Genomic DNA, 19,657 nt, shown 5'->3' with positions numbered 1-19,657 from the left:
AAGGACCCCTTTTTCCCATTGAATTCCATGTTAAAATGGACTCAGTCCATTTTAACATTGATTCCTATGGAAAAATCGGGTCATCGCATCGCATCGCATCCGATGGTCGCATGCGATGCGATGCGATGTGCCCGATCCGACCCGATTTAGAAATCGGCAGCCCGGATAACTCACAAGTACCTAAAAGGCTAAATCCTCACCTTTTTTGAGGTGAAGTACCTCTAGTGACCACTAGAGGCCACTCCACAGACCAAATTACTCCTTAACAGAAAGTGAAACTAAAATGATGTGTTTCAAACTTCCTGGATATGGACAGAGGGAGCTGTGAAGACAGAGATTGGACGTAGGAGCAGATAGGGACTAAGCCGTCTTTTTAACAGACTTTTAATTAGTTAAACATAAAATTGTCAGTGGTTATTGTAAAAACCTAATGTTACCGTATTGGCTAGAAATGTAGATACTTGTGTATTATAGCAGCGCCCATCGCATCGCATACCATAAGGCATGCGATGGTATGCGATGCGACGCGATATCGCGCGATATTGTACAATGTCATACATATTTAAAATTGTATGACATTGTGTATGGCATACAATGCCATACAATGCGATGCGATGCGATGCGATGAAAAATTGTATAAGCACCCAATGTGGTGAGCACAGCAAGCCCCGTGAGGGGATGCGTATACCTTCACAGGTATCGGCGTCCCCTCGCGGTCTTCACAGGTATCCGCGTCCGCTCGCCACGCTTCGGGCACGGTGGCTCGCCACACTTTCTATTCTCAACTCCATGCCGACGTGGATAGTGGGGGTATGAAAAGGTCGGAGGACACATACCGCCGCCCCTCGCCGGCTCGCTGCGCTCGCCACGCTTCGGGTTCACGTTTATAGTGGGGGGGTGGCGTGGGGGTGCATTTAACATTATAAGCACCCATTTGGAAGTTTAAGATGGACCTTATCAGATCAGAGTATACATCATTGTAATATTGCCATTGAAGTATATATGTACATCGCCATTGAATGGGCAAAATAATATAAAAACTATGGTTATTAAACTCATGGCGATAATGGCTTACCTTTTAGAAATGTGTCATTTAAAACTATTTTGAAGTATTCGCATTGTGATCACATTATCCCAGAGACATTCTCTTATCGGAGCCCCTGTACCGATGACTCACTTACGATGCATCTATGGCAATAAAGATTCCCACAATTTGCATTCACAAGAAATGTTTATGTTCAGAGGCCGAAGAGCCCTAAAAGGTTTTTTTTTAACAATAGTTGAGCACATTGTCCACCATAGGATAAATAAATAAAAACACATTATGCCCCCGCATAAGACTTAGGTCAGTTCACTGAAGAAGATGAGAAAGAATAGCTCCCAGTCCTTCCCTGCCCTCAGCTGTAGTATCAGTGCACAGTGCATACTCTACAACAAAACAGCAGTGTGACCTATGATGTCACGCCACTGTAGGTCATGGTCCAAGTCGCAGCTGAGAAGAACTGGCCGTGAGGCTGGAACTGTGGTTGGTGATTGGCACAGACGGTACTGACCCTCCAATCTGCACTGCCCCTTATGCCTCCCTTACAGCTGGCGCAAGGAGGCAAATACTTCCATTGCCTCTGGAAGTTACTCCACTGTTTGACATAGAGAGGGATACAAACAGGTGCCAAAGCGCTCTGTTCAGCTAAACAACTGCACAGTTTCGCAAGAAACAAAGCATTTTTAACTTTATAGTAATATGTTTTAACATTTTTTTCATGAAAGTTGAAATTAAATAACAGAAAATCTAATTTTGTTCTGCTGAAAAAAAAAAAAAGAAAATGATTGAAGCTGACAAATTTCTAAATATTTAATTTTTATTTAAAAGTTTGATCAGTTTAAGAACAATGGACTTAAAAACTGTAAGACTGGGGTAATTAACAAGTGATGCAATACAACATTTGGCAATGAGGTTTAGACCCTTATTCAGATCTGATCGCATTACATATTAGGTCTAAAAATGGGCAAAACCATGGGGGTTATTCTAGTCCATTCTTTCTGACAAAATCCTTCTTAGATGGACAAAACCATGTGCACTGCGGGTGGGGCAGATGTAACTTGTGCAGAGAGAATTAGATTTGGGTGGGGTTTTTCTTCAAAGTGAGATCTATATTGAAGTGTAAAATCATGCAGTCAGTATTTTCCCTGCACAGAAACAAAATAACTCACCCAAATCTAATTCTCTCTGCACATGTTACATCTGCCCCCCTGCAGTGCACATGGTTTTGTCCATCTAAGAAGGATTTTGTCAGAAAAAATGAACTAGAATAAACCCCCATGTGCACTGCAGGTGGGGCAGATGTAACATGTATAGAGAGTTAGATTTGTGTGAGTTATTTTGTTTCTGTGCAGAGTAAATACTGGCTGCATTATTTTTACACTGCAATTTAGATTTCAGTTTCAACACACCCCACCCAAATTCGACCCTCCCTGCACATGTTACATCTGCCCCACCTGCAGTGCACATGGTTTTGCCCTTTTTGAGGACAAATTTTTACTGCGATCAGATCTTAATAAGGGCCTTAATGCAATGTTGTGCAAGAGTTACATATTAAAATTGCTGATGTCTTCTCTTCACCATTGCATGATGCTTTTCGTTGACGGGCATTCTGTAGACTACATTCATTTTGTCAAGAAACATTTTTTATTCTTTATTTATTTTATTTAAATACGTTTTATTAAATGTATTATTCTGGTGGTGTTTTATTATCAGATAAAAGATGACAAAAAAAAGTGAATTTTATTTTTAACTAGCAATTGGTTTAAGCCTATTCTCTTTTGTTTGCTGACATCTCTCATGTGTTTTCATGTTCCTTCTATTTAAACTGAAGGGTAAATGTATGAAGCTTGGAGAAGCATCTATCCCAGGCATTCCCAACCACGGTCCTCAAGGCACACCAACAGTGCAGGTTTTGTAGATATCCAGGCTTGAGCACAGGTGACTTAATTAGTATCTGAGGGATTCTGATTAAACCATCTGTGCTGAAGCCTGGATATCACTAAAATCTGCACTGTTGGTGTGCCTTGAGGACCGTGGTTAGGAATGCCTCTATCCCCATAAAGAACGTTATGTGCAAGGTCATAATGCTCCAGTCAATCAGCTCCTAACTGTCAATTTACATATTGTCTGGTGCATTATCACCTTGCACATAATGGGACAAATGTATTAAGCCTGGTGAAGAGATAAACTGGAGATAAAGTGGACGGAGATAATGCAGCAGCCAATCAAATCCCAACTGTCACATTTCAAACACAGCTGATTGGCTGGTGCGTTATCTCCTTCCACTTTATATCCGGTTTATCTCGTCAGACTTAATACATCTGCCCCAATGTTCTTTATGATGAAAGATAGCACTTTTTCAAGCTTCATACATTTACCCCTGGATATGATATTAGTGCTATAATTGGTTGTAAACCAAGAGAAGTGGGTGGCATGAATAGGGGAAGGCCTATCATTTCCTTCTATATTCATGTCTAATATTTATTAGTTTCTCAGACTTTTTAAGAAATTGCAGTAATGTTTAAAAAAAAAACACCTAAATATGAGTACTGTCTACCATATGTACTGGCATCAAGAGAACAGTATAGTATTATGAGAGAGGGGAACGTTTAGTGTGTTTTGGTTTTACGTTAGTGTGGGTGTTTGATTTGTTTCATCTCCCTTTTCCCTTCTCTATGTGGAGTTATTGGAAGCAGTGGATTTAGCCCCAGACAAACGCACCAGTTTTCCCCTCAGATCTACCCATCCAAGTAAGATTTTATACTTTGTGTAGAAATTAAATAAACACATGGCACTATAAACCTGTCACTGTATGTTTTTGTGTATGTCCGCCAGTTCATTATTAGAGGGATTGTAATATGCTATACTGATGTGCACTGGAAGGCATTAAGTTTCCCCTTTCACTTACTCTGACGTCCTGTCTGTCATTAGCTCACGCTGGGACAGATTCAGAGGTGGGCACTATAGCAATGTATGCGCAGCTGTCCAATGATATGTGTGCTGCATTGCCTTGGAGTCGCACTACGCATACATCACAATGATTACTGCTGGGGATACAGTGCAAATTTGGATGTATAGAAATGGTATTTCAGTGGGAATATCTAGGGCTTGCTAGCCAGACACAGGCATTCCGCATCCGGAGATGGTGTGTTCACAGATGTAGTCGCCCTGCTTCTGGCAGCCATATTCCAGCCAACAGTCTGGGCATCCAAAGAGTTGCTTTAATATCTGATGGATGTGCGACCAGCGGCATTATTACACAAAGCGCCAGATTAACGCCATTGGGCACTCTGTACTAATTCCATCAGCTGTGGCATTAGCATAAAGACATAGGGGGGGATTCTCTAAAGCAGAAATGTGGTAAAAACCCCGTTATCGGGTTTTTACCGCATTTCTGTATGCTGTATGGCCCCTCCGCAGTGGCAGCGCTGCGGAGGGAATCGCCAGCAAAAGCTGGCGATTCCTTGCAGAAGCCTATGGGCTTCTTACCGCAGCGCTGTTTGAGGGATCCATCACGGATCCCTACCAGCATGCCCTGCGGCTGACGCGTCACTCTGCCGGAAGTCCAGTGCCGGCACCGCATCGCAAGGGACAGCTCTTATCGCAAGAGCTGTCCCTTTCATTAATAACCGCGTATGTTACAGCATATGCCGTTATTAATAATGCGATGCCCGGCGAATGGGGGCGATAATGGGCAGCGGATGTTACAACATCCTGCCCATAGTCCCAGCTGCACTAGTGTCCATCTCTGAATCAGGACCCCGGTCTTTCTCTTACTGACAGTTTTTTATATTTCACCCTTTCTGTTTCTGCCGCACATTCATTTTGTTTACCTTTACCTCTATCGCCCTCTTTATCTCTATTTCCCTCCCTTTTTGCTCATCCACTTTTACATTCTCCCACCATGTGTCACTTTTTCTCTCACTAATTTCTCTGTTCTTTTTTTCTCATTATCCATCTCACTCTCTCTCGCCCATTTGTCGCTATCACTCTCTCTCCCCCTCTTTCTTACTATCTCTCTTTACCCGTTACTCATTTTCTCTCTTTCTCATCCACCTATTAGTCAATTTCCCTCTCTCTGCATCATTTCCTCCCCTCTTTCTCCAAACTATCACTCCCATTATTCTCACTCTCTCATTCTCCCCCTCTTCCTTAATTGTCCCTCTCCCGCATTATTGTTCTATAGTGAGAAGCGAAATGCTGTAGAAAGCCTTTATTTGTTTACTCAATAGAACTCTATGAGCTTCCGGTCCCTATCTAGGTAAAATGACAGTTTGAAGCTGATTGGTGGATATGGGTATCATTGCTCTCTCTCTCTCTGTCTCTCTCATTTATTAATGTTTGGAGACAAGTAAAGTGGAGAAAGTTAAATGACAACCAATCAGCTTCTGTCATTCTTCAAATGCAGCCTGTAAAGTGACTGACTAGTTGGTTCTTTATCTCTTTCCACTTTATCTTTGCTTTGATATTTTAGGCAGTACAAAGGTCTGATTGAGGTATGCACCATTGTTATGATGTAGATTTGCATATCATTTTACAATGTTAAACAGTTTTATACCCACTGGCTCTGTATAGTAAATTGAATCATTATTCATTTAATTATTCCACACGTCTTCTGAGAATTGTAATGGCCTTCATGACTCAATAACTTTTATTTAATAGTTCGGTAACAAGTTTTTTCTTCTTTCTGTATTTTTAATAGCAGAGCTTATCCCCATATTCTACCCACCCCTTCCTCACAAACGATGGCTGCATACGGGCAGACTCCATTCCCCACAGGAATGCAGCAAACCTCAGCATATACAACGTACCCCCAACCAGGACAGCCCTATGGAATCCCTCCTTACGGTAGGCCGCCTGCCTTACTCTAAGCTGTCATTAATTATGTGTCACTCTTTCCATTCTCCTTTGCAACTTTTCTTGACAAAGACCTTTTCAGTGAACCATAATGTATATTAATGTTCAACGGCTGTATTCAGACGGCTGTATTTAGATGGCTGTATTTAGAATAACATATTTTTCTCATATACTTTAAATATCTTTATAAACAAATGGATATGAATTATGGCATGACCCTGAGTGGTAATCTGTAGCTGTCCGGTCATTGTTCAGTTGCACCTCCCAGCATAATCTGACAGAGACCTAACGGGTCCCGGCAGTTAGCAAGAATATCTAGTCTCTGTACAGATTGTTATGTAGGAAACAAACCAGAACGATTTGGCCTCAATTCCCCCAATTTCGATACAAACTTGACTGATTGTATGTAAATTGGGCATGTTTTGGCAATTCCGATCCAATGTGTGTCCCCGCTGGTCATTTTGAAGATTTTACCTGCTGCAGTCAGGATCTGACCGGGGTACAGATTGGGTAGGAATCGGATGCAGATTGTGAGCAGATCATGTGCTCCAGCAGATCTTGTGACATCATATGGTCATCTCACAATCTGCTCACATTCATGATCGTTCTGGTGTGTACCCAGCATTACACTTTCAGGCTTTCTGGGCATATTTATTCAAAGCTTAGAGAGAGATAAAGTTGTGAGAGATGAAATACCAATCAATCAGCTCCTCACATTTTTTTTTTTTAATGCATCCTGAAAATTGAAAGTTAGAAGCTGATTGGTTGGTACTGTAGCTCTCTCCACCTTTTCTCTCTCCTAGCTTTGAAACATTATCCCATCTATATCCCTAAGTGTAAGTAACAGCTGTAACAGATCTAGAAACAAACAAGACACGTTTCAGTTGTTATCTACATTCTTAAGTTCTGGTACCGAATAACAGTAATCACGTATATGGACACCGCACATTTGGTAGCTCAAGGGTACATTTTTGTCCACCTCTTCCCCCACTTCCCTGCTTTCCTTAGCAGCTTCATAGCCTGTGCTGTATGGATATCATCTTTCATAAGGTCTCTCTCACACATATTGACAAGAACATTTAAGAGAGAGCCTGGAATATAAAATGCACACATTGGAATGTTAGATTGTATGCATTATGCTTTCCGTCTTTGGTAAAAATAGATACTACATGCTCAGCGTTGTATAACACTATGCAGTTTCCTCAGTATCTTTTAAGTTGTGTTTCCTATACAGTATGCCAGTTCCCACAGAATATACTGTAAATAGTTTTGAACAGCATTGTCAGCATTGTTTCTTGCCTGTATTTGTACGCACGCATCTGATGTCACTAACTGATTTAGGTGCATTGTGGGCAGGCATCAAGACGGAAGGAGGGTTACCACAATCCCAATCGCCGGGACAAGCAGGATTTCAGAGCTATGGCACTAGTTTCAGTGCTCCTCAACCAGGACAAGCACCGTACAGTTACCAAATGCAAGGTGGGTGCTGGATTTCTGATGAACAGCTATAATAATGCATTTTATTCTGTGTTTATATTGTGCTACATGTTTTATGATATAACTGCCTTGGTTCTGCTTTTTGATTGCTTTCAGTTATATTTTATGGCAGGATTATGGTTATCTAAAGTAACAAATTCTTAGTTGTAGAGCGCCAGCCAATAGTTTGAATGGAAATAAAGGAAAATTCTGTTTTCTGGTATATACCGTATACACAGGGCACTTTTCACATCTTTCTAAGCTGTATGCTGCTGTTTGGCATGTCACTTTAGTGTTTGATATCCTGTTGAGTAGAAAAAAATGGCACGTCGATCTTAATGTGTATTGATCCTGGGTTTGTCAGAATCTGGTGAGGTCTCTGTACCTTTGAACTGTTAGCTGAGCAACCACAGAGCTGTTGGTCTGACCATCTGATACACACTCCCTTAAGTGAGCACACTCTGCTTGATCTGCCTTACAGATGGTTGAAGTGCAAACAATTGATGCAGTTCCTAAAGGTGCATTTCAAGAGCTCAATAGAAATAAGACTTTTCTAGACTTATTTTTCCTTTGATTACAGCAATTGAATATAGTTTTTGTATAATGTAACGGCCATGTTATCATCATTGTTATTATTTGGTATTATTATTTAGATTGTTGTTTGCTTCTTGTATTTTAGCTGCTTTTATTGGTTTCCTAGTTTTGTTGATTTGTTCTCACTAATCATTATTGGTAAATATTAATAGTGTGAATGTGTATACACAGAGTATTAACAGATACAGGTATAGATTCTGCTATTAGGGATTCACGGGACTTCGGGATAAAAGATTTTTTCCATAATTTGAAACATCGTACCTAGACGATACTTCATTATTTTAAATGACATTTAAAAATGAGCTCCTTTTCCATAGACTGTCCCAAGCATTTCCTCCTCATTAAACAGTAAAAAAGGAATAGGAACGTAGTGATTGCATTAATGTGTGCATAACATTTTGCCAAACAGTATCAATTACTTTTATTTTGGTTTTGGTTTCCTGGACATTCAGCCAGCAGGTTTCCAGGTCACAGAAGTAAGAAAAAGTAAATTCACAATTTAATACCTATTAAGGAAAATCACAATTTATTACCAAATTATGAACAGATTAGTCTACTCCAATAGCAACATAAATATATGAGTACATTTGCATATCAGTGTGTTTTTATTTTTTAATTACTTTTTCAATATTATTTTGGTATTTTAGCTCCAATTGTACAAAGTAATATACAGTAGAACCCTGATTATTTATGACGTGTTCACACTGCCTGTGTGAACAACACGGCTTTTACCCGGCAGTTTAATGCTGGGGACTGCAGTGTCCCCATTCTCACTGCTAATGCAAATTCCCTGGTGAAGCAGTTCTACCCGGTAATTTGCCCTTTAACACAGGTTTTTTTTGCAATGTCAACCCGTGTCTGCATACCCGGGTCTCCAACCCGTGTAAAAAGCAGGGTTGGAGACCCAGGAATTTCAACATGGGCAGAACTGTTCACACTGAAAAAAACGTGTTAAAAGGCAAATTACATGGTCGACATGCTGGACCCGGGAATTTGCCTAGCAGTGAGAACAAGGTATCAGTATCATATTAGCTGCGGTGAGGATTAACCTGGCAGCTATACGTGCTGTTGTATATATTCTTTCGATCCACCATAATACTACACTAGTCTGAGCATTTTCATGTCCTCCTTGCACCCCTACACCCCTACATACTGTATTTGTCTTTCTGCTTTAGTTCTGCACAATGAATAATGAGCCTGTCCTTATAGTATTGTAAAGGTATTTTCTCATTATCCATGATACCTCTCCATGGTTTATCCTTCATAATTTCGCCCATGCTCTAGGTTACTGCTTTATGATATGATAAGAGTTCTTTCCTGGAAACCACACTATTTCCGTTGTTCTAGCAGAGAAATGCCGTCATATTTTCTTAGAGAGACCTTTCAATTTACTCTGTTTTGAGGTCCCTCTTCAATTGAAGGGATTCCTGAAGTTGCTTAAATGGACATAGGAACAATTAGGGAATTTTTGCAATTACGCTTTTTAAAAAGAAATACAGAATGTTTTTTTTTTTTTGTTCTTAAGTTTATTGTTATTTATCTTATTATTTATTGCGCACCATTTATATAGAGCACGCCTGAATATTTTATATGGTAGAGAAAGTAGCTCTTAGCCTCAATCACAGTTCTCTCGCAAAAGTTTGCAGACAGTCATTGTAAAGGCCAACTGTTCCTCTGTAAGGAGTATAATGAAAACAGATTTTTGGGAAAGTACTTTATGTTTGTGTCTAATGGCCAGGAACCGAGAGAGACGTTTTAAAAACAGTGCAAATGATGTCTGAACAGCAGCAAATGTGAAAAGGAAAAAAGATCTAGGATTAAAGAGCCCATCTGGCCTTCATAGAGCTTTCCCCAGAGGACTACACTAACTTCTGCCTCGTATATTGTGCACTGATGATAGACATTGCCCATGGCAAAGACCCTGATTATAGGAAGCAAATGAACTTCTGTTCGAGATCTCAAAGTGAGACTTATATTGTAACCATCCCTTTAAATATCGCATTAGATGTTCTTTCCAAGAAGCAAAACTGTATTGTACATAATTATTCTTTAATATGAGCTGTATATAAAATATTGCTGGGGAAAGGATAGATGTCTGCTTATATCATGCAAACCATAACAGTTTTGTTGTTTGCAGCTTTACATATAACTCTGTGTAAAGTACTAAACGTGCTGTTGGATTGAAGGTCATTGTATTTTATAGGCCATGGATCAACTTTTTCTAGATGTGTTTTATAAGTTTGTCTTGGGTCACTCCCTGACTCAATACATTCCTGCATTCCCGCAATAAGAAGAAATTCATACATATATAAATTCTTACATATATAAGAAATTCATACTATACATGTAAACTATAAACATCTATCTATCTATCTATCTATCTATCTATCTATCTATCTATCTATCTATCTATCTATCTATCCGCTTTAATAAACTCACATTGTTAAGTCCACGGAGTGCCGCTGCTTGCTTGGATATTCCTGTATCTATCTATCTATCTATCTATCTATCTATCTATCTATCTATCTATCTATCTATCTATCTATCTATATATAAATGGTTGATGGGTCCGGCACTCCCAAATAGATGTGAAGGTTACTGACCCGGTGCCTTCCTGTCTGGGCCTTGTGGTCCTTTTAGGTAGTTAGGGAATTCAGGCGGCACTCCAGGAATTCATGAAACATCAGTGAATTTTTATTGTGACACCATCCAACATGTTTCGGGCAACAGTGCCTGTCCTCAGAGATCCCTGAGGATGGGCACTGTTGCCCGAAACATGTTGGATGATGTCACAATAAAAATTCACTGATGTTTCATGAATTCCTGGAGTGCCGTCTGAATTCCCTAACTACTATATATATATATATATATATATATATATATGTGTGTGTGTGTGTCTAGTGTCTGTTCGTGTGCCTCTGAAACACTGCCATCTGTTGATATTACATCTCTATCTCTCTCCCACATGCACAAACACAGAGGAAATCACAAGGTAGCAGACTAGCTTTAAAAGCAGTTGCTTCGAGCAGGCTTACTAGTACAATGATATCTGTATATTAAACAATATACAGTTTTATTAATATGTACTAAAAATAGTAAACAAATCACTATCTTATAAGTAAGTACCAATATAAATGAAAACACTAAAGCAGCAACATACTTCATGGTTCTGTTCAGTAATAAAATTGACCCAGTCCCATATAAGCATCAAGTACACATCATCCAGTTCAGAAGCGAAAGTGATTCCACCCATTATTTGTATGAATCTGTAGCACAAAACACTTCAGTTGTCTTGGCCTCTATCCGAGATCTTCTACTACAGCACAAGCAGAGCTTAGAGACAGCACACAGGGGTTTAGCAGCTTGAATAAATAGGCACCCACATGGCATTATTTACTGTTCAAATGGCAGTTTCTGTAGGTCGCGGCACTCACAGGTCTTGTAATATATCATATACGTAGTAAGCAGAACACCTCTGAGTGTGTAATAGTGCTGACATTCGCATAGCAATCTAGGTGTTCAGCTGCATATATTCAGGATAACTTTTCACAGGCCGGGCTCTTTGGGTATTTCTCAGGAACAGATCCTAGTGGGGAACTTATTGTTTTCAGGTCAGTGGTCGGGTCACTGGCCAATCTAATTTTCTTTTCTGTAAAGTGAAATCCAATTCAGCTTCAGATCAATTACTAGATTAGTTTAGTGAAAATATGATGAGCGTCATTATCTCCAGAGCAGGAACATAGATGTATGAGGAAGCTGGGGGATGTCCTATTTATGCCCAACCTAAATAGTACAGTAGGTCCGATTCACCCTTAAATAAGTCTTAAGTGTAATGAGTGATCTCCAGTTCTTTGCTGCAGCCTCTGCTTATACCATTGGCAGGAAGGGATACGGTCATTTGGTCTACAGCATGATGGTCGACAGTCATTAGGTCGACACCGTTAGCTCGACATGGGTCTAGGTCGACATGGGAAAAGGTCGACATGTTTCTAGGTCGAAAGGTCATTAGTACGACAGGTCGTTAGTTCGACAGGTCATTAGGTCGACAGTCAAAAGGTCGACATGGCTTTTTTTTTACAGTTTTTTGTGCCAACATGTGCCGACAGGCAGTATTTCATGCCCTACCATCCACTAGGGCTTTGTGGGAGAATAAAATAGTGTGCCCGCGGCACAGCGAGCGATGCGAGGGGATGCGGTGCACTTGAAACGGTGTCCATGTCGACTGTGTTGACATTCAGGTAAAAAAAACAGTAATACCCCATGTCGACCTTTTGACTGTTGACATAGACATTGTCAAACTAATAACCTGTCGAACTAACAACCTGTCGAACTAATGACCTTTCGACCTATAACCATGTCAACCTTTTCACATGTCAACCTAGACACATGTCGTCATTTTCCCACGTTGACTTAATGGTGTTGACCTAATGACTGTCGACCATCATGCTGTAGACCAAATTATCCCAACCCGGCAGGAAGGTGGGATATTTAAAATTGTTTAGATGGAAGTCTAATGGTGTATAGGGCACTCAAGACACTCCAATGTTTCATGTTTTAGGTACATCAAATGCATGGCCACAGGCGATTTTATTAGTCAATTTGATTGAACCATCTTTGCTGAGCCATGGATATACTTAAAACCTGGACTGTTAAGGTGGGTACACACTGGCCGATATATCCGCTGTTCGATTTAAGATGCATATCGATGCATCTGGCAATGTGTGCGAGCAATATATCTGTGAACGCCTTCGTTCACAGATATATTGTGGCAGCTGTGCAACACAGTCGATACCCTATATATCTAAATATATATTGGCGCATTGTGCTGTGTGTACGGGCGATCCACCGACTGTTGATTGACAGCTAATGGGCAGGTGCAATGGCATGCCCATTTGGGATGTCAGTCTCAACTGATCAGGCAGCATGTATGGAGAACTTGCTGCCCGATCCGTCTGTAGGTATATTTGCTGATCGATTGATCTGCAGATATATCTGCTAGAGTGTATCCAGCTTTAGTGTGCCTTAAGGACCACGTTCCGGAACCGCTGCCATAGGGCAGACATAACTAATACCCCTTTTACACCGCCGAAAAATCCGGGTCAGCGGCGGGTCAGACCCGGATCTTCGGCGGTGTAAATCCCTAACGCCGTGTCCCTTTACACGGGACTTCTACCCAGGTCCTGACCTGGGTAGAACACGGCTAGGACCTGGGTAGAGGGCGGTGTAAATGGGAACGCGGGTCGGATGACCCGGCTCCCATTTACATGAATGGGGAACGTCCAACCTGCGGACCGCAGCGTCCGCAGGTTGGACGGGTTGTCAGCCTGACACTGACAGCCGGCGCTGCTGTCTGCTATACCCTGCAGACAGCAGCGGCGGCGGGGGAGGGAGGTGAACGGATGCCTGCGTGCGGCATCCATTCACCTCCTGTGCAACGGCGGGGGGGGGGGGGGGGGGGGGTGCGCGCGGTGACTGGGGGCAGCCCAGCAGCTTAGCTTAGTGCTGGGCTGCCCCCAGCAGCGTTCCGGTCCGGCGGCGGCGGTGATTGGCGCTTGGAGATGACATCATCCTGTCATCTCCAAGCACCGGGAGGGGAGGGGGGGGGGTGCAGGCCGGGCTGTCCGCCCGGTGTAAATTGCACTAAACACCGGGTCGCACTCGGCTTGAACCTGGGTCTAAAAAGCCGGGTGCGACCCGGCGTTTTGGTGTAAAAGGGGTATTAGTCTTATCTACTTGTGAACTCCCTGTAGAACAAGCAAGTACTAAACCCACAGCCAAACTGCATGAAAGTGATTTTATGCTGCTGCAACATCACATTTGTGTCACAAGTAGAAGTAGACACTGGCAGATGGTGGCAAGGCTGCAGCCACATAAATGAGTGCTACAGATCTACGTGTTTGTGGACAGTTGTACTTTTACTAAAGTACCACAAGACATGTAAAGAGTGTCCCACAAAAAGAGTCTTCTTTTTCCTCCTGTCTTTTTGTATTTGCATTTGGACTCAGGGGGGCACCACCAACCCGAAATCTTTGTCCCAAACTGAGAATTATACTATTAAGATAGTACAAGGCTTCCCAGGCTGAACCCTACCATGGGTGGAGAGACTTCTCTTGACCCTCTTCACCCTGGGTGTGCGGAATAAAAAAAAACAACAACATTTTTAGATAAATATTTGATTGGTTGCTCTCTCCTGCAGCATAATTGAGCTGTGTGAGATGTCTGCTGTTGCAGATCTAACATACTTTTTCATTTTACAAAGAGCTTATGCAATTCATATTTTATGTCATTAGGTTTTAGATTTAGATAGGTTTTTTTTTTTTTGGTGTGTTTACCATTGAAATACATTGCATTAAGTCCTCTGTAGGGTTACGCACAATGCTCTCTGATTGGTTTGTTTATAGTATATTTTGTCAACTTTTTATAAATAGTTCCTGTCAATGTGTCTCTAATCTGCATATACCGGTACCCTAATCTGAGTAAATGTATAGCAGGATACTCCCTTAACATACGTTATTTACTAACAATTTTATTGTTATATTCTGAAGTACTGAAGTACCTCTTGTAACCCTAAGGCAGGCATGTCAAACTATGGCCCTCCAGCTGTTGTGAAACTACAAGTCCCATCATGCCTTGCAACAGTTTTGCTATTGGGGAATGTTAAAACGATGGCAAGGCATGCTGGGATGTGTAGTTTCACAACAGCTGGAGGGCCACAGTTTGAACATGACTGCCCTAAGGTATCTGCCAACATGCCATAGATGAAGAATCTAGGGTTGAGGAACAGCTGGCATAATAACAATGAATACTGCCTAAGAAGTACAACCAGAGTAGACTGATATGTTTTTAGCAGGACTGTAGAGTATCTGAAGTATTCTCACCAGGTACAGCAGGGGCTGCAGCTGCTACAGGGAATGGAGATTAGGATGCAGCATGGTGGTTAGAGACTGTTTTCCCCCTCCACAGATGTAACTACCAAAGTAGCATGGCCTGAGGGTGATATGGGGCCCCTAGTTACCTCCTGCAGGCTCCCGGTTACTTAAGCCCCTGTTATAGACCAGGTTCTATCTGTAAGGACGACTGTGTTGCTTCCTGTTGTGTACAATAACAGCCATGGACTGACAGTAGAAGGAACTTCAGTAAGCCGGGGAGACGCTTGGGGATCCTTACAAAATGATGCTATGGGGCCCACAACTATCTGGTTATGCTCATGGCTTTGGCATTTCAGAAATGCTCCAATTCAGCTGTCTGGCCTTTAAATAGAATTCTATAAAAAAAAAAAAAAGAGAAGATTTGTTAGGTGAGGAAGATGAGGACTACAGTACCTAATGGTGAAACATACAGAATATGCTTGGCTGAATACACTGTACACAAACTGCAGTGCCCCGCATCTCTTCATACTGATGACAACTTTTCCCTCATATCAAAATGCGTCCGGACATGTCACTTCATTTACCGTTGACCTAATCGCTGGTGACATAATTAATTGATGTATTAAAAAAAACATTCTTTCCATCAGTTCTTTCATTCAGAACATCTAACTGTTAAGGGGTGTACACACAGTGAGATTCTGGCAGGAGATTTTGACTAGACAGTCAAAATCTCCTAGAAGGTTAGCCACAATCTCCCTATTTTCTCCTGCTTAGTCATTATTGTCTAGCATAGATTGCTTAGCATAGACTGACTGTGCAGGCAAGAAAATGTTGACTATATCATAGACTATCATTACTTAGACAAAATTGCTTAGTCAAAATCTCCGGTGCATCTAGCCAATATCTCTGTCAAAATTGCTTAGTCAAAATTGGCCATTAGCCAATATCTCACCATGTGTACGGGGCTTTACATTTACTGCATCAGATAATCTATTCAGTGCATGTAAATGTGAATTCAGTGGGATAATGAGAATAACATCTGTATAGGGCAAAGTTTGACAGGCATATTGCATACTTTGGGTGTATGAGCCAATAACCAGACAGATAAATACTTTGAATGTTACTATGCAAACACAGTCTACTCAGATCGAGACATTCTAAAGAAGGGCCAGAAGCGTCTGCACAGTGTTTGTGGCTGGGTGATATGAGGGAAGCTGGTACATTTGTAAATAGTTAAATAAGCTTGTCCAATTTTACACACATATATATGTATATGTATATATATATATATATACATATATATATATATACATATATATATATATATATGTGTGTGTGTGTGTTATTTTCTGTTATTTCAATCTTACTATGAAATATATTCACAATGATTTATATTTAAAGAGAATCCATATCTGCAGACGTGGTCATTTTCACAGTGTATAATCAAATTATTCAGATTCGGTTCTTGTAGCTGGAAAATAATCATGCATCATGATTGTGCCGCGTCTCTGTTCACAGTAGTGGCCCTTATTCTGGTTGGTGCGGTAATATCCGCGTGCATTCGTGCCGCCGATGTTTTGTGTCTGCGCATGTGCAGAGGCGTACGGCCAAATCCCGCATGAAATGTGAACACTCCGAACAGGGGGTGGAGAGGGGCGTGAAGGGCTATTTGGGCTCATTACCATATGCATACGCCCCGCGTTTCATGGGCGTTCCCATGCAAACGCTGGGCGTACGTATGGTAATGCGGCCGTGACGCACGTGTAGGGGGCGGACATATGACATGGGCGTTCCCATGCAAACGCTGGGCGTACGTATGGTAATGCGGCCGTGACGCACGTGTAGGGGGCGGACATATGACATCGCCGGATTTTGCACGGAAAAATGTCCGTGTGGTCTGAGGTTGCGGGAGCTGGTGGACCACTCGGTCCTGCATTCGATGGTCTGCGACCATCGAATGATGGGGGAGGTTCCCTGAGATGGAGGAGGCGTATTCCATGAAAAATACACGTGCGGTCCATTCGGCCAGCTTCTTACCGCGTACGGACGGAGTTGGCGATCCGTATGGAAGGCGGGGTTTCGCACGCACGGTCCTGGCCGCATATTCGGATCCGGCCGCACCGATCAGAATAAGGGCCAGTGTTAGGATAGCCGCAGCCTGACTGACTGCTGCCAGCCTTTTAAGGAGGAGCTCTGCATAAAACAGGGGTGTGTCAGCCTCATTTTCTGGACCTGCTGAAGTCAGTGGCTTTATCCTTAGATGCAGTTTAATGGCCCTGGTGTTATAGTTTTGCCAGATACCTCAAGTAACATGAAGCTTAATAAGAGGTCCAATGCTTCAACCAATGGTTGCGATGTTGATCTGATGTTACATCTTCAGACACAGATCAGAGAAGCTGGCAGTGGGCGTCTTTTTATGCAGATTAACTCCTGTCGTGTTTGCATATTTTTGCACAACTGCCGTGTACAAAGACACATTGGCGGTGATATCTGCATTCACCTCTGAATCAGGCACATAGTATAGCAAAGGTAGCAAGAGGTCAAATTGGCCAGTAGGGAGATGTTTCTTTCAATCTAATTACTCCATATTTACCTACTTACATGGTCTCCTTTCTGGCAGAAGCCCACAGAGGAGGCACTTGCAGTACACTTCAGGGGACAGGGATGGGCTGTCTCATTGCTAATCCCCACCCCCAGCATGGCAATATTCTGTGAGGAGGGGTGAGACTAAATTACATGAATGTGCATCGTTTAGCCCCTCCCCCTTTACATGGAGCCTCAAACCCAGGTATAATCTCCTAATCCTGTCTGCTTCACAAGAATAGCCCACTCTTCCGTGGATGTGGGGGATTTGCCACACCTTGTTGTATAGTCGGCATGTAGTCTCACTATAGCTAGCGTTTTGTTTAATTGTTGAAAAAACATTTTTTTAATTTCTTTATGCTATAAATGTTCACCAACACATATTGGTCCCCATACATTAAGAATTGTTTTTTTTTTTAAGGATGCTAAAGACTTTAAAACACTCAATTTGACAACGTACTTTGAGAATTGTACTTTGAGAACAGAATTGTTCTGATACTGTTTGGAAAATGAAAGCACACATCTGACCGCGTGCCATTGGAGTACCATTTGTTGACATATCACCATTTTAAATTCCTAAGCGTCCATTTTACTTCTACCATTGTTTCAGTTACTGGTGGTCCTTAAAGAAACATATATTGATAGTTACATAATTATCTGACTACTGCAGCTAAGGTGAACCGCCTGAACGGAGATCAGGGCCCAGTCATACATTAGTCAGGAACCATCAATCTGAGCGGGTGCCCTTTCCACATTAATGCAGTCGTCAGGATTTGTCGCGTACTTGTACATGTCAGGAGCTACGCTGTTGTTTCTGCAGGACACATGGAGCCTATTGAAGTTGCAGTCTGGGAGGTCTGCGTGCATACACATTTCAGTAATTTGAGGCATTTTCTCCTTTCATTTCAGGGAGCAGTTTCACCACAGCATCGGTAATCTATGCAGGAAGCAATTCACTCACAAATTCAACTGGATTTAATAGCTCCCAGCAGGTAAATTTTGGTAAAAGAGAGATATTTCAGTTCTGCACAAGAAGCCTTTTTTTTGTCAGTCTTCCACATTTTTTCTGTGTATTCACCTCACTGACTCCTGACATTGTCCTTCCAACCTCCAAGTGTTTCTACATGCCGTGTTATAAATCCAGACTTAATTCCTCCGCTGACAGATGTACTGCAGTAAATGTTTCGGTAATGCGACAGAGAGGTACCATGTGTTTGGCATCCCCCATGTACACTGGTACTGAATGTGGATATCAGATCATGTTTAATAGATGCGTTTGTGGCACATTTAAAGCCTTCAAGTCCAGTACGGTTTATCTGTTATTATGCACCAACAAGCCAGCCAATGTATTCCATGTGGGAAGCAATGGTAACATGTGCTTGTAGTTATATTTTGGAATGTTGGTTCAGAAGTAGCAATATGTTTAACAATAACTCGCTTTGTTGCTTTATTTGTGTGCTAGGAATATCCGTCTTATCCCAACTTTGGCCAGAGCCAGTATGCACAGTATTATAACAGCTCGCCGTATCCGTCACATTACATGACCAGTAGCAACACAAGCCCCACTATTCCGTCCACTACTGCAACATACCAGCTGCAAGAACCACCTTCGGGTGTCACCAGCCAAGCAGTGACCGAACCCTCCACAGGTAAGTGTTCTAGCCTCAATCAGCTGGGGGTGTTAATGCTGCTATATTGTTGGACAATATATTTATGTATGTGCAGAAGTCATTAGTTATGTGGCTATAAAGTGAAATATATTATAATCATGTAGTACCCGGAGGAAACCCACGCAGCACAGAAAGAATATTCAAACTTCGCACAGTTAGGGCCTAGGTGGGAATTGAACCTATGACCTTAGTGCTGTGAGGCAGTAATGCTAACCCTGTGCTGCCCCAGATTATACAGGTAGACCAACGATTTAGTGGCACCTGATGTTTCACCACCTTTTATAATCCAAGCACATTAAGAGTTGACAGAAATTAGGATTCGGCTGGGAGCTAAGGCCCCTACCCACTAGGCCAAGGTCCCTGCCAACTCACCTGGTGGCGCCTGGGGGGCTGGATCGCATAAGATACATTGTGTGCCGTACTTTTGCATACACTGTATCATATGCAATCCTAGCAAGGGCTGTAAGGCACACAAGAATGCGCCTCACGTTGCAATCGCAGATAAATGTGTCACTTTTTATGAAGCAATGTGCGCATAGAAAGGGGCCATATCACACTAGTGGATG

General features: G+C 41.9%; 1 protein-coding gene across 6 annotated transcripts in view; it reads left to right on the top strand.

Moving 5' to 3' along the window:
* EYA1 (EYA transcriptional coactivator and phosphatase 1) overlaps window positions 1–19,657 on the top strand; it is a 106,487-nt gene that overhangs the window by 17,899 nt on the left and 68,931 nt on the right. For 2 of the 6 annotated variants that reach the window (XM_083187244.1, XM_083187242.1), the window contains 5 exons: window positions 3,726–3,792; window positions 5,745–5,890; window positions 7,256–7,378; window positions 18,331–18,413; window positions 18,884–19,070. In XM_083187244.1, the coding sequence (XP_083043370.1) occupies window positions 3,726–3,792; window positions 5,745–5,890; window positions 7,256–7,378; window positions 18,331–18,413; window positions 18,884–19,070 (606 nt within the window). Of the gene's footprint in view, window positions 1–3,725; window positions 3,793–5,744; window positions 5,891–7,240; window positions 7,379–18,330; window positions 18,414–18,883; window positions 19,071–19,657 lie in introns of all 6 variants that reach the window. The other 4 variants (XM_083187243.1, XM_083187240.1, XM_083187245.1 and 1 more) reach the window with 3 other exon arrangements.

This window comes from Crinia signifera, chromosome 5, assembly GCF_055691185.1.
Source record: "Crinia signifera chromosome 5, ASM5569118v1, whole genome shotgun sequence".
NCBI lineage: Eukaryota > Metazoa > Chordata > Amphibia > Anura > Myobatrachidae > Crinia > Crinia signifera.
This window is presented reverse-complemented; position numbering and strand designations above follow the sequence as displayed.